At 43.4% G+C, this 16,326-nt stretch overlaps 1 protein-coding gene across 1 annotated transcript in view; it reads left to right on the top strand.

Moving 5' to 3' along the window:
- Positions 1 to 2,630: 2,630 nt before the first annotated feature.
- LOC137422256 (disabled homolog 2-interacting protein-like) overlaps positions 2,631 to 16,326 on the top strand; it is a gene marked incomplete at its 3' end in the record, with an annotated part of 33,235 nt that continues 19,539 nt past the window's right edge. The window contains exons 1-5 of the mRNA XM_078772663.1: positions 2,631 to 2,979; positions 7,384 to 7,481; positions 12,103 to 12,240; positions 12,465 to 12,683; positions 13,929 to 14,333. Of these exons, the coding sequence (XP_078628789.1) occupies positions 2,631 to 2,979; positions 7,384 to 7,481; positions 12,103 to 12,240; positions 12,465 to 12,683; positions 13,929 to 14,333 (1,209 nt within the window). The remainder of the gene's footprint in view (positions 2,980 to 7,383; positions 7,482 to 12,102; positions 12,241 to 12,464; positions 12,684 to 13,928; positions 14,334 to 16,326) is intronic.

Below are 16,326 nucleotides of genomic sequence, written 5' to 3'. Positions count from 1 at the left end.
TTTTAGGGAATAACTGAATTTTCTTTTTGAACTCATCACCATCGAGTATATTGACAATTAATATTGTTATGTTTGTGGGGTTAAGGATGAATCTCATCGGAAAGGTAGGAATGTATTAATTAACATGGACCTTGTGACGCGAAGATGCAGAACTTCAATGTACATAAGCAGGGTAAATGTTCAGGTTAAGAGTGTTTACGTGTCACCACACAGACGGTGGTGTTTTATGTTCGTCAGAAAGGGCACAACATTAATAATTCCCAGTATGTATTGCATCCTGCGATTTTTACCTCCGCTGCCAAAGGTGGATGGAGGTTATGTTTTTACCCCTGTCTGTTTGTCTTTCCGTTTATCTGTGAACAAAATATCTCAAAAAGTTGTGGACGGATTCAGACGAAATTTAGCAGAGATGTAGCATACAGTGCAACCAGAAAGTATTCAGACCCCTTCACGTTTTTCACATTTTGTTATGTTGCAGCCTTATGCTGAAATTGTTAAAATTCATTTTTACCCTCATCAATCTACACTCGATACCCCATAATGACAAATAGAAAACAGGATTTTATAAAGTTTTGCAAATTTATTAAAAAGAAAAAACTGAAATATCACATTGACATAAGTATTCATACCCTTTGCTGACACTTGAAATTTAGCTCAGGTGCCTCCCATTTCTCTTGATCATCTTTGAGATGTTTCTACACCTTGATTGGAGTCCACCTGTGGTAAATTTAATTGATTGGACATGATTTGGAAAGGCACACACCTGTCTATATAAGGTCTCACAGCTGACAATGCATATCAGAGCAAAAACCAAGCCATGAGGTCGAAGTAACTGCCTGCAGAGCTCAGAGACAGGATTGTGTCGAGGCACAGATCTGCGGAAGCCTACAAAAAAAATTTCTGCTGCATTGAACGTTCCCAGGAGCACAGCGGCCTCCATAATTCTTAATTGGAAGAAGTTTGGAACAACCAGGACTCTTTCTAGAGCTGGCCGCCCGGCCAAACTGAGCAGTCGGGGGAGAAGGGCCTTGGTAACAGAGGTGATCAAGAACCCGAAGGTCACTCTTGCTGAGCTCCAGAGATCCTGTGTGGAGATGGGAGAAACTTCCAGAAGGACAACCATCACTGCAACACTCCACCGATCTGGGCTTTATGGCAGAGTGGCTAGGCGGAAGCCAAACAGTTCAATCTTGATTTCATCAGACCACAGAATCATGTTTCTCGCAGTCTGAGAGTCCTTTAGGTGCTCTTTTGCAAACTCCAAGTGGGCTTTCATGTGTCTTTCACTGAGGAGAGGCTTCCCTCTGGCCACTCTGCCATTAAGCCCAGATCGGTGGAGTGTTGAAGTGATGGTTGTCCTTCTGGAAGTTTCTCCCATCTCTACACAGGATCTCTGGAGCTCAGCCAGAGTGACCATCGGGTTCTTGGTCACCTCCCTTACCAAGGCCCTTCTCCCCCGATTGCTCAGTTTGGCCGGACGGCCAGCTCTAGAAAGAGTCCTGGTTGTTCCAAACTTCTTCTATTTAAGAATTGTGGAGGCCACTGTGCTCTTGGGAACCTTCAATGCAGCAGAATTTTTTTTTGTAGGTTTCCTCAGATCTGTGCCTCGACACAATCCTGTCTCTGAGCTCTGCAGGCAGTTCCTTCCACCTCATGGCTTGGTTTTTGCTCTGACATGCATTGTCAGCTGTGAGACCTTATATAGACAGGTGTGTGCCTTTCCAAATCATGTCCAATCAATTAAATTTACCACAGGTGGACTCCAATCGAGGTGAAGAAACATCTCAAAGATGATCAAGAGAAATGGGAGGCACCTGAGCTAAATTTCAAGTGTCAAAGCAAAGGGTCTGAATACTTATGTAAATGTGATATTTCAGTTTTTTCTTTTTAATAAATTTGCAAAACTTTCTAAAATCCTGTTATCTCTTTGTCATTATGGGGTATTGAGTGCAGATTGATGAGGGAAAAAATGAATTTAAACGATTTCAGCATAAGGCTGCAACATAACAAAATGTGAAAAAAGTGAAGGGGTCTGAATACTTTCTGAATGTACTGTATGTGACAAGGACGAAATGTTAGATTTTGGTTAAGATCAGGATTCGGATCCGGCTACTCGAATTTTTAAAGTGATTCTTCACCACTGCATTGGGAGATCGGGCCAAAAAGAATATATAGCAGGATATCTCAAAAAGTTATGGATGGATTTGGACGAAACTTGTTGGACAGGTTGTGTGTGCGATCAGGAAGAATCAATTCAATTTTGGTGAAGATCCCGATCCGGCTCGTATTATGTTTAAGTGATTCATCACCATTGAGTGATATGGCCAACCAGGCGGAGGTTTGCTCTCTTCTGAGTGCCGTTGTCGTTCCCTTCGTTTTTATTTCATCAAAAAGGGCCGCCATTACAACAACCATAATAGCCGACAGTATACCGGACATTCCGATCGGCAAGGGAACCCCACCCAGCCAAACATTCCCGATTCCCGAAGGATGGCTGGACTCCACCCACCTCTCTGACTCGAGACGGAGAAACCACGCCCCGAGATTCGTGACTGGTTGAGGAGCCATGGGATGATGTAATGGGATGTCAGGATTGGTCAGGGAGTGACGTCAGCAAGGGGAAAAGGAGGATGCGTATGCGTCCCTTCCTGTTCCTGTCGCTGTCTCTCGAACTGGTGCTGCGGTCGCGTTGGTCGTGGATCGTGGAGGAGGAGGAAGAAGAAGCAGTTTCTAGTTCTCTGATGCTCGCTTTGTGGTCGACGGTCGCTCTCCTCGTGTGCGCTAAAAAGAGAGCATTCGTGGCTTTGTGGAGCCTTTGCCAAGTTGATGGAGCGGGGGAACGTTGGCCGCCTGCTGCACTGCTCGGTGCGCTGCGCCATCGACCAGCGCCATTGTTCGGGCGTTTTGACGTGTGGTCGTCTCAGCGACCGATCCCAACGAAGTACTCGTCGACACCGGAGCTCAGTGCCACGTCGAAGGGTGCATTTTATTTTTATTTTCTTCAATCATCCCGTTGTCTGTTTCGTGTATCTTAATAGTGCAGACATCTCAAATTAGGAATAATAGGTTATTTTTAACCTCAACATTAATTTTGCCTTTTTTTATATTTTTATTTTTATACAATATGGAGGCTCTTGAAAGAGCTAAAACGTTTATAAACGTTTCCTGTTTATTTTAATAAATTCATTATTGTTGCATTTCACTTTTGTGTCGTATTCGTTTCCTCCTTTGTGGGTCGAGGAATAAAATCCCGTGGAGACCGTCTGACTAGATTAGGCCTTTAACGTTTCCCGCGCGCGCCAACGATAATCCCGCCAAGTTTCGAAATACACCTCGGAGTTAACTGGTCGGCTGGTTTGGTCCGGTCCAAGGCCAAGGTCAAGACTGCTCTGGTCCGGTCCAAGGCCAAGGTCAAGACTGCTCTGGTCCAAGGCCAAGGTCAAGACTGCTCTGGTCCAAGGCCAAGGTCAAGACTGCTCTGGTCCAAGGCCAAGGTCAAGACTGCTCTGGTCCAAGGCCAAGGTCAAGACTGCTCTGGTCCAAGGCTGGCCACGGACGTGACAGTATGTTTGAACTTGGTTCTTGGTTTAAGTATCTTTGTTAGGCAGAGATGAAATGATAAACCTCTCTTGTTGCTCTTGTCTGAGAACCCCCTGAGTTGTACGTTTTCCATTTTTATACCAAGGATGTGATTTTCTCCATTCTGTGGTTTGGTTATTGCTGGTTATACCATTTGTATGCCACTACAAAAGGTGGGGGGAGCCCGTTAACCCCCCCCCCACCCCCATTTCCTTTTTAAACTAATTCATATTTATATCTTAACACTCATACTTATCTTTTAAATATCTTAACTCATGTTTATCTCAACACTTATACTTATCTTAACACTTATACTTATCTTAACACTTATAACCATTAGGGAGGCTGTCAATTCCATTGTCTAAAATAAACCTCTCATCAAAAGCCCCCAATACCTTCTTATTTACCTCCTCTGAAAATAATTGATGTTTATAACTTCTTATTGTATTCATTTTTCTGTACTCTTCTTTCTCAAAGGTTAAACATTTGTAATAATGTTCAAAGTTTATTGTTTCTTTGATTACATTTTTCTTTTCCCCCTTTAACTTTTTATCACTATTTTTGGTTCACGAGTTGTCAAACAGAGTGACCACTATATTCGTCATGGGTGTGTGTCTGTGTGTCTGTCTGTCCGCAGCATAACTACCCGATGATATCATCCGATCTTGATGAAATTTGGGTGGGAGGTCGATATCATGATCTAGTTGTGTCATGCCGAGAGTGGGCGTATTGCGCCATTGTGGGCGGAGCCATGCCCGAAAAAGATGTCTTTTTCGGGGGTAACCGATTTCAAGCTACATCTTCTCCGAGGGAGTTGGTGGAATCTGACAGGGGTTTCGATATTTGGTTAGGCCAATGTCACGTGTCTAGCCCCACGGAGCTCGATTTTTCATTTTCGCCCCAAGGTCAAGGTCACAAGGTCACAAAATTTAGAAAAGTCGATTTTTGATGGTTTTATTACATTCTTCGCTTCCTGATAGGGTGAAATGTCATACATGTTTTTATATTATCACATACATCATGAAATACAAGTTTTCCAACAAATTTCAGAATCTTCGACCTTTGACCTTTGAAGGTCACAAAGGTCAAATTTTCAAAGTTGTCAGAATCGAACCCAATTTTTGGTATTGTGTAGCTAACTAACGTCATAACTGATTATACATTATATTCTATCATTTCAAGGTCAGGAACCTTCGTTTTGACATTTCCAGGCCAAAACCCGACACAATTACGTACAGCTGGCTCTTAAAGGCCTGCGCATGCAGCGCATTGCGGCCCTTTGTAAATAGGCATGTACACCGCAATCCAGGGGCCGACACCTGCCACGTGGGCCCCCGACCCCCCCAGTCCGGGCCTGTTTCGCTTATAGTCCGTCCTTTGTCATTGAATACCGCTCGCTCGTGAACCATCGTCGTCTCCTGACTTGTCAATATTATTATCAATATATTTATAAGCATAAGCCTTTGCTCTCAATCCTACAAATTCACTCATTATCTTTCCACCCAATTCATCTTTAAACTTTCCAATAACCTTTTTATTCTTTGTCGAGAATAGTTTGTTATCTGATTTATAATTGCTTGTATCATAATATCAACATCCTGAGACATATCCTCATAAATATCTTCCGTATTGATTTTCAAAATAAAACTCTGTATCCATAAAAGTAGATTAATATCATCCACATATCTCCTCTTTAAGTTGTTGTAAAAGTAGTGATACATTAACAACTTTGACAAGTCAATAATTGATGTTCCCATATAAATAGGTTTATCCATTTCAATGCTCTCTTTATTCAAATGAAAAGCACAATAAGTTCTCTGAAAACACCTCCAACCTTTGAAAACTTGGTTTATTAATTAATTTAGATGCCTGTTTCCGGTATGTAACAAGTCTTATGTTTTGTCCATTCCTAACATTTTCCATAGTTTTTCCAAATACAGCATTATTGATTAATATGTAAAAGTCTTCTGAAAATATGTTTTTGCTTCCGTTCTCCTTTTTGTATTAACATCAATATAGGTCTTTTAACAATGACTTTATTTACATTCTAAAATTCTATTAACTTTCTTTACTCTAAACCCAGCAGATAAATATTGTCTTCAATTCCTTTTTTTATTATTATTTTTTATTCAAGATCGAGGCTCGTGAAAGAGCTAACAATCACACAAAAAGTCAAACTGACACATAAAACATATAATAAGGGGAGCGGCAGACAAGATGGGGAGAGAGGGGGAAGGACACAAACACAACATTTGAGAGCAGGGACATTGAGAGATCTGTGGGAGGGAGAGTGCTGTGGGAGAGGTATTAACCATATGGACACTGCAAGGACTTCTAGGAAAGAAGTTGGAATTTCAAAAAAAGTAGATCTGGGGTGAATTAGCGGGGGCAGAAAAGATCAAGGTTTTGGATGGGGGAAGATAAGAGATGGTGGTGAACAGCTGTTTTGAAGACCTGGAGGGAGGAGTGGGATTGAAGGGAGTGGGGGAGTTTGTTCCAGAGGCAAGAGAAAAGAGGAATGAAAGAGTGAAGGTTAGTAGAGATATCAGGTATGAAGATACTTGGTAGGGTAGCACAGTGTAGTGGTGTTGTTTTCTGTCTGAATGTAGAAAACACAAAGAACCGATGCAGCTGATTTTCTCCTGCCTGACGGCATTTTTATTCTGCTATTGTTTCTTATTTGTGACATTTATTTAACGACAGCTTTACAAAATCTGTTTTCTGCAGGAATGCGGAGCATAAAGTGTCGAATGGTTCTGTTGATGAAGAGCTGCTTCCTGGTGAGTTTTGAGAATTTATCTTTTCACAAAATATACACTTATTTACAAGTCCAAGAAGAGAGACCTGAAAATGTTTTGTTGTTGTTTTCTTTATTTTCCAATTTGCCGGTGGTGGCTGCTTGTTCCTCACGACAGTGACGCAAACAACTTCCTCTCATCACAGCAATCTTTCCCGTGAATGCTCCAAACTTTTTGTTTTGATTCTCCAGTCATGCCATGGCAGTGTTTTAGCAGCTTCACTCGGTCACAGGTGTAACTATCGTTCAGAGGGACCCAATGTGTAATATTTGGCCACGCTGAGAATCACCTCAACCAATACAAAACAATACTGATTGGAAATGTTGATGGAAGAGGAGGAAGGCAAGGATTAAAATGGACAGACAAGATGATGGAATAGATGAGGAAGTTAAAGATCGAGCTGCTGGATAGACATTTGAATGGTGTTCCTGAAGAAGCAACCTCTGAATCGTAGACGGTACCAGATGATGGTGAGAGTGCAAATCAATTTCAATGAAAATGTAAAACGACGTGATCATTGAGGTGGAGGAAACGCTGAAAGGAAGCAAGTGATTGGTTTGGGTTGGGAAGGGTTAATGCGGTTCATATAGATCATGGTCATGAGGATGGATGACGTGAGATGGTGCTTAAACTGGGTATCCCGTGTGCCGGCATGAGGTGGTGAGCGTTAAAGATCACATGGTGACCTTCACCAAGAGTAGTGGAGCTATCACTGGCACTCTGGACAAATTCCAAATTCCTGCCTTTATCCACGACGATGATGTCAGGCCTAGCCAAACAGTTGCTCAAGGACTTGGGCCAATTCTGCATGTTCTGAGCCCTTGATCTCTTACTAGGGGATATGGTATGTGAACACCTGGCTGGCAAAGAAGAAGACGAAGACTAATTTATGAAATTGATGTCTTATTTCCACAATGCACACACACCTGAACTTCGTGATATTCTGTCCATTGATCTTTTTCTGTCACAATATCTGTTTCATGTCCATTTTGCTTCTTCTTTCCAGGATCTTCTCTCCGTCATGGTGAAGACGATGAGAGCACTTCCAGTGATGGTCGTTATTGCAGACCTGATTTTGAAGAGTACGAGCTGCCGGAGGTGGTGGTAAGCAAGACATTAGATTTACTTTTTGTGCCTCCGTTATCGAAGTCGCGGGAGGCATTATGGTTTCAGGTTGTCCGTCCGTCCGTCCGTGATAGGCTTTCATTACTGCGATAACTTGAGAACTGCTGAAGGGATCTTAGTCAAACTTGGTGCAGGTATGTATAATGATGTAAAGATTAACTGATTAGATTTTGGGGTCACGGGGTGAAAGGTCAGAGGTCATGTTTGGTAAAAATCCTGTTACCGCAATAACTTGTGAACCAGTGATGTCATTCTGCCCAAAGTTTATGCAACAATGTATTATGATGCAAAGATGAAATTATTTGATTTTGGCGTCAAGAGGTCAAAGGTTAAAGTCTGGGATAGGTCTATAACTTGAGAATGACTGAAGCTATCTAATTCAAACTTGGCACAGGTATGTATAATGATGTAAAGATTAACTGTTTAATTTCAGGATCAAGACGTCAAAGGTCACAGGTCATGTTAAGTAAAAATTATGTTGCTGCGCCAACTCGTGAACCAGTAACGGGATTTTGAACAAACACTGGTATTCGTGTTTATGATACAAACATGAACTGATTGGCTTGTGGCATCAACAGATCAAAGTTCAGAGGTCATGTCAGGTAAAAATATGATAACTTGAGAACAGCTGATGGGATTTAAATCAAACTTGGTACAGGTATTACAATGATGTAAACGTGAACTGATTACATTTTTGGATGAAGAGGTCAGAGGTCACATTAAGGAAAACATCTGTTGCTGTTCTAACTTGTGAACCGTCGATGGGATTTTGCCCAAACTTGGTATAAGTATATATTATGATGCAAAGATGAACTGATTATTATTATTATTATTTTGTTTTTGTATCCAAGATCAAGGCTCGTGTAAGAGCTAACATCAATAACAAAAAAACAAACAAAAAAACCGGACACAAAACATACAATAAAGGGAGCGGGAGACACGATGAGGAGGGAGAGGGAAGCGCACAAGCACAACAGCAGAGAACAGGGACATCGGGAGATTTGTGGGAGGGAGGCATGGGAAGGGGTCGGGGGTGGGGTGGGGGGGGGGGGGTATAAAAGATCAAGGTTTTGGACGGGGGAAGATAAGAGATGGTGGTGAACAGCTATTTTAAAGACCTGGAGGGAGGAGTGGGATTGAAGAGAGTGGGGGAGTTTGTTCCAGAAGTGGGAGTAAAGAGGAATGAAAGAGAAGGTGAGCAGAGAGTCTTGATTTTGGCAATTTAACCATAAGACGGTTGCTGGCAGATCTTGTGCGACCTGAAGGAATATTTGGAGGACAGAGCACAGAGAGAGCTGGCGTATTCATTTGAGCTGTATTCCATTTGAGTATTCTATTGAGCTGCGGATGAAAGCCTTGCATGTGATGAGGAGCTCAGGTGTGCCAAGGAAAGACTTTGCATGACGGAGGATGCCCAGTCGGCGACTGGCTTTGGAGGCCAGCTTGGAAATGTGGTTTTCCCAGGAAAGATCATGGCAGATAGTGAGACCAGATGGCAGATAGTGAGACCAGATGGCAGAAGTGAGGTTGTCCAGTTGGTCTTTTCGGAGAGACATTGTAAGAGTGAGAGATTTGTCAGGATTGAAAGACATGTTCCACCTGTTTAACCAGTCTGTGATTTTGTCCATGTGTCCAGAGAGTGAGGAGGCTGCAGACTGCCGATCTGATGGATGAGGAATAGAGTGGCAGAGAGTGGAGTCATCAGCAAAGAGATAGAGAGGATTTTCTAAAATCTTCTAAAACCATCATAAAAATAAAAACATCATAAAACCATCATAAAAACTTCCCCATGCAAAACCTTGATCTTTTCTACCCCCACTAATTCACCCCAGATGCACTTTTATTGAAATTCCAACTTCTTTCCTGGAAGTCCTTGCAGTGTTGATGTGTTTTATACCTCTCCCACCTCTCCCCAAGCCCTCCCCCTCCCACATTTCTCTCGATGTCCTTGCTCTCAAATGTTGTGTTTGTGTCGTTCCCCCTTTCTCCCCATCTTGTGGTCCGCTCCCCTTATTTTGTGTGTTATGTGTTGGTTGCCTTTTTGTGTGATTAATGTTAGCTCTTTCACTCGATCTTGTATTGCAAAAAAAAAAAAAAAGTTGGAGATATTCGTGTTAAAATGGTAACGTGACTTTCTGAATGTTATCTGAATGGGTAATATGACTGACGTGCATCCACGTGTGTCTGGTATCAATGGATTAGCGTTCACATTTGTGCCCATAGCTTAAATATATGTTGTGCTCCTTGAGAATCTACTATAAAGTCGATGAAAGGTAACTTTCGACATTCTTTGAGCATTTCAACACCATTCACAATTTTGTTGAAAGCTCATGGTTGATTAACATTATTGTGAAAGGCCTGTTACACGTTGACTGCTCAAAATATGGCCATCACTCCTTCTGTCATCGCCATCAGCACCTGCTCATCTGGTATCTTTTCTCTTGTTAATCCTGCTCAAATCGGAGCTGTATACTTTCATCTATTCCTTTGTGGTTTTTTTTCACTTGTATATTGATTTGCTTCCTTGTCTTTGTCCAATGCCGTTACCTTCTCCATTCCTTCAAAATGGTGACTCATCACCATCTCAATTGACCCACCCTCCCCTCCCCTGTACATCTCTTTAATGACCTACAAACTCTGTGTAAAAGCACTATACTTTAAAAAAAAATCTTTCCAGATGAATAAGAGTTACCAGTGGTTTTTATAACTGGTTATTTGTCTTTTAATGCATCTCAGATACAGCTTTGCGAATGCTACCACAATTAAACAAGCGCTTCTGTCTGTGAGGGACAGCAACATTGACCCGTACAGTCTAAAACTGAGTTGATGTCCTCAGGCTGCACAGTTACAGATTGGAGCCATGTTGGCAATAACAACAGGAAAGCACATAAAGGCAAAACGCTGGTGGCATTGTGGAAATGAAGGTTGTAGGATGTGGACCTGACATGTCTGTGTGTGTGTGTGTGTGTGTGTGTGTGTGTGTGTGTGTGTGTGTGTGTGTGTGTGTGTGTGTGTGTGTGTGTGTGTGTGTGTGTGTGTGTGTGTGTGTGTGTGTGTGTCTCCGTGTGTGAAATATACATCGGGGTTCGACCTCAACTCCGAAGGTGTGCTGTGATGAGTGTCCGTAGATGTCCCGAGGAGCTGTATTTTTCAATATCACAAGCGGCGAATGACCTTTACGGTGTGGAAGGTCACCGATGATTTAGCCCCTTATAAATGTCTGTGAAGGAACCAAGCTCTTTGTCATCGTGACATGTGTTGGCGTTGTATTTTAGTGGCACAGCATCCATATTTGCATGCCACACTGGCCAGAGTTAATTTTTCGTGATGACGATGCATCTATGAGCTGCACTAATAAGGAACTTTCTCCGAATAAATTGAATCAAAATCCTTCAACGACGACCTGCATTGGGTTTGGAACTACAAGTGTGCAGCTGCACTTCCTCGTCACCAAACAAACCTTCATTGAAATATGCCCTCTACGATGAATGAATGGTATCAAATCCCTTGTCAAACCATCAGAAGACTCATTTGCTCCTCAAGATATTGTTGTTTGTTCATGTATCGATTCCAATGGTGGGCCCTCATGAAATCCAAGCAGCTGCCTACTTTACGCTCGGGTAATGCTGGAGATTTATTGGCAAAGCAAGCTGCCTCCATTGGCTGTTTCTTATGGCACAATAGCCTGAGTTTTACGCCATGCCGGTGTCAATCTACCGTTTACCTCCCATCGTCAGTATGTTTGTCTGCGACATATGCTCACCAATTGTGTCCGACTGAAGAAGCGATGGCGTTCGAGCCATCGGGGATGTCTCCCCCATCTTTGATGTTCCTCACCTTATTTTAAATCCATCATTTTACTTTCACTACCAAGCACTTTAAATGCTTTATGCTCATCTCCAATTCTATTGAACTCCCATAAGCAATCCGTTTTCACGTGGTAATGTTTTCTGGATATGTCGTGTCTCGTGTATTTTTGTAAAACGGGGGGAATTCACGTAAAATCCGGAAAATCGTGGGGAAAAAATCCTCCAGTGTACCAGCACAGCCTTACTTGAAAGTTGGCCTCCTATTATTGTTCGGGTGGGATATAATATGTTTTTCTTGTGCAATTCTTGCCGTAGTCGTTGCTTTGACACATCTTGGAATGTCGCTCATTGTGTTTCACGACAAGTGTTCAGAAAGTTTAAATTCCGTAACTTGGACACATCATCCAACCAGGCAGCAAAATTGGCCAAGCATCCATTTTGGCCTTGTCTTGAGCGTGCTGCATGTAAACGACATCAATAATTCAGGCAGCGCACAGTAATTGGAGCCGAGCCATCAGGCGAGACGTCCACAAACCTCTCCCTCGTCTCCACCTGCAGCCGGCTTCCCACTGCGTCCCTGTCGCTCCACTACCTTGCAGGCAAACAGGAGGGACCAAGACAAAGTGTGTACGGCTCTGGGTTCTGTGTTTTTAATGAAACGTGGCATAAAATGAGGCTCATTGCTGGTGATATGTATATCCGACAATTGCTTATCAATTTATCGAATAATAACAACGGAGAGGTGAACAAAATGATTGAATCCACAAAGACCACTATCGATAAACCCACAGTGCATACCTCGAAATATTGCTCACGCCACCGAGCATAAAGTCGCCAAGTTTAAGAATTTCCATGTGGACATGTTTGATTCTCACGGTCTGTACACGATCTTCTTTTTCCGATTGGCGTTTAGCATTCTGAGTTGGCAGGTGGGCCATTTGGAATCGGCAACCTCGGTGACTTAAAGCGGTTGCAGTCGAGGATGCTTTATACAAAATGGATTCAGGACTTCTTCATCTTTGATATCATTTTTCGAGTTATACCCAAATTTAAGCTGCACAGGTAAACATGCAAAGATTGCAACGGTGTGGATTGCTCCGAAGGATGTTCCAAGCCATGACCTTTTTGTCCAATTCCACCGGCCGCCTGACAGGACAACACTCGGCGTGTGGAGAATTCCCTTCGGGTGTGGGTGATCGAAGCGAGAGACCTTCCACCGAAACGCCGCTACTTCTGTGAGGTGTGTGTGGATGACGCCCTGTGTGCACGAACCACGAGCAAGGCGCGGCGTGAGAACCTCTTTTGGGGAGAGCAGTTTGAGTTTGCAGCTTTACCGTCTTCCGCTCGACACTTGACCATACACTTGTACAAGGTACGTAACAAACGGCTAATTGGCCAAATAGCAAATCAAATCGTTGGACAATTTGGGAAACAGGAATGCCTTATACCGACGGTAAAAAGCTAACAAAAATGTGGAATCGACAAAGTGAAAACACTCATGCCATTGCAAAAGCAGTCGGCAACCGACTGACCAAGTTGTCGGCAGGTACTGCCATAATGACCTCCGAATAGAGTGCGCATATAGCCAGCTCGCCAAAGGCATATTACCATAGTTCATTTGAAAAGGCATCCCTGAAAGGTATTTGTGGATTACCAGCGATGTGTGAAAACATATAGGCTACAGGGGATCCGTACACAAGAATCCATCCAGAAAATAATGCACCATCATCTCCTGGGTCTATCACCTGGCTAGGGCAAGAGCAACGGCCTAAAAGTTTTGCGGAGCTGGCTTAGCAGCTATGCACGGACATTGCTCATTGTCACACGGGGTTTGCTAGCCCCAGTGGCCTGAGGTAGAGCCCGGAAGGATTGAATTTGAATCCAAGTCTTGTCAGTGCAGGGGGTTTTCGCTCTGAAGCTTTAAAGGTGATCACGGGCGATGCTCCTTTGTGAACATTGCAACAACATAGGTAAACGGGCTCCTGTAACAATTAAAGGATTCATTCCTCCCGAGTGCTGGATCCGTACAGCTGATCGGACAGTTGGCGGTTAAACACAGCAAACTTGGTACAGCTACGCTGCTGATGCATTGCGTCCACACTCTATACCAGCCCAAGAATGCAGAATTTGGCCAGGGCACCGGCGTACATCGGCATGCTCTTTTTGAAAGACCGCGAGATATTTAACGTCCGTAAGTCACAAGAGCAGGTGGAACAACAAGCGTAACATCTCCCATGAAGGGAGGCGTCCTCCTTGATGCAGCATTCTGATCACAACACAAGAGATAACATGCAGCGAGGTAGCATAATGAGATCTACAATGACTTGTGATGACGATAACTACACCGTATTGATGATGCAACCAGCTGATCGTATCTGTGATCTAATCCTAATCCACAATTTGTTCCTTAAATAATTACAATCCCATATTGCACTCAGCGCCTGCTTACCTGAACTCGCTATTTATTTTTATCTCTCTTGTTTGTCGCTTATTCACCATTTTTTTCCACTGTTCTTTGTTCTTTTCTTCTTATGTCCATTGTTTTTTTGTTTTTTTTTCCAGAGAACCCATCCATTTTTTTTGGTCTTCATCATGCCCTCTTTCACCTCTTCCACAGGAACAAGAGAAAAGCAAGAAGAAGAAAGACAAGGCGAGTGGTTATGTGGGGCTGGTCATGATACCGATGATGGCGGTACGGGGCCGCCAGTTTGTTGAGAAATGGTACGCCATTTCAACTCCCGGTGGCAGCGGGCCCGGTGGTGGCGGGGGTGGTGTGAGTGGGGCCGCCACTAAGCTGAGTGGTGCGGGTAAGGCTGCATCCCCACCTGCAGCCCTACGCATAAAGGCACGTTTTTTGAGCATCGCGGTGCTCCCCATGGAGTGCTACAAGGAGTTTGCGGAGCACATAACAACACGGCACGGAGCACTATGTGCTGCTCTCGAGCCCCTACTGTCAGTAAAGAGCAAGGAGGAGGTGGCACGTGCCCTCGTTCACATTTTACAGAGCACCGGGAATGCCAAGGTGAGACACAGCTGGCCCGACGAATGGACCTTCCTTGTAATATTTTGTGGACTTTGGGATCCTCTACCTATCTCTCCACCTAGATCCCTTGTCTTTTCTTCCTGCTATATTCTTTCCATCCTCTTCTTGATCGCTAGTTTCCCACTTTTTACCTCCGCCACCAAAGGTGGATGGAGGTTGTATTTTCACCCGTCTGTCTGTCTGTGAGCAGGATATCTCAAAAATTTATGAATGGATTCGGATGAAATTTGGTGGACAGGTTGGTTGTGTGACAATGACGAATTGATTCGATCTTGGTGAAGATCCCTGGTGTTGGGCTAGCGGCTAGGGTGCCGGCTTAGGATCCTAGGATCCTGGGTTCGAATCCCGGTCAATCGCTGAATTAACGCCAGGGGGGTTGACTCAGCCTGTCATCCTTCCGAGGTCGGCAAATTGAGTACCAGTTCACTGGTAATTCCCTGCTTGTCGTTAAAGGCGGCAAAAAGGGTTGGCGTCAGGAAGGGCATCCGGCCGTAAAACATTGCTTCAAAAAGGGGACCGAAAAACAACAACAACCACAGTTCCCGAAAAAGGCCAACCCCCGCTTGCGGGGAAAAATGGCCTCTAAAGGTGGTTTTTTTTTTTGGTGAAGATGCGGATCCAGATACGAGACTTTTTAAAGTGATTCTTCACCATTGAGAGATAGGGCCAAAAAGTATATATAGCACAATATTTCAAAATGTTATTGGCAGATTTGGCCGAAACTTGGTCGATAGATTGGGTGTGTGATAAGGGCACATTAATTAAATTTTGGTGAAGATCCGGATCTGGATACAAGGATTTTTAAAGTGATTCCTCAGCATTGAGAGATGGGACCGAAAACGATATATAGCACGATATTTCCAAAAGTTGTGGACGGATTATGACAAAACCTGGTGGATGAATTGGGTAGGTGACAAGAACAAATCGATTCGATTTTGGTTCAGGTCCGGATACAGATCCGGCCTATCAGTGGGATACAAAACGTAAACTGCTCAGCCTGGCAGAGGTATGCTCTCTACCGAGTACTACCATCGCTATTCGTCTCAATGATGAACATTATTTGAGATTAATCAAAGGAAATTTGGAAACCACACTGAAATGTAAAAACACACAATAGCTTCATTTCATTGCCATATAATTTGCCACTTCCCATTATTGTATGAAAACTTCCACATTAAGCAAAAAATGCAACTTCATTGAACTCCCCATCTGTTTCTGTGCAGCCAGCCATGCGTTCCTATCTGACGTCTCTGATTGGCTCTGAAAGCCGCATGAAGGTATGTCTTTCGCATCCAATCAGGAACCAACAAAGGAAATGCGTGGCCACATGCACAGACATTGCCAGCAGATTCATGAAGTTACATTTGCTGCTTAATAGTGCTTCTGCCTTTTTGTTCTCATACAAGGGTGTAAGGCAGAAAATTTCAAATGATCACATCTTGCAATTCTCAGTTTTTGAAACGAGTGTGGTTACCCTTTAATAACTTCCTTTACTTACTGCAGCGATAAGAAACTTGCACACGTACTTACTTTTATCATTATTTTTTGCTTTTATGCTCGCGTTATTGCCACACAGTGTGACGTCATAGTCTAGAAATTTGAAATGGATCACGTGTCGATAGGCTTTGTGATCATCACGCGAGTGAAAGCTTGTATTCTTGTACCGTCCTCCAAACAGTGATGACTCTATTTACATTTCACTGTCTGACAACATGGAACAACTTCTATCCACTCATCCCAACTCTCTCTTCCTCATTTGTGGCGACTTCAACTGTCATCATGCCAGCTGGCTGGGTGTGGGTTCATCTCTCACCAGCCATGGCACCTCAGCAAAGGACTTCTGCGACTCACTGGGATTGACACAATCTGTCAATTTCCCGACCCGGATCTCAGCCAATGGTGTATCTTCCCTTCTAGACTTGGTTATGACAAACTTCCCTGCTAATGTCTGCTGCTCTTCTTCTGCCCCAAT

This window comes from Myxine glutinosa, chromosome 2 (assembly GCF_964187855.1).
Source record: "Myxine glutinosa chromosome 2, kmMyxGlut1.1, whole genome shotgun sequence".
In the NCBI taxonomy this organism is placed as follows: Eukaryota; Metazoa; Chordata; class Myxini; order Myxiniformes; family Myxinidae; genus Myxine; species Myxine glutinosa.
The sequence above is the reverse complement of the archived record's forward strand: the minus strand, read 5'-3'. Positions and strand labels throughout refer to the sequence as shown.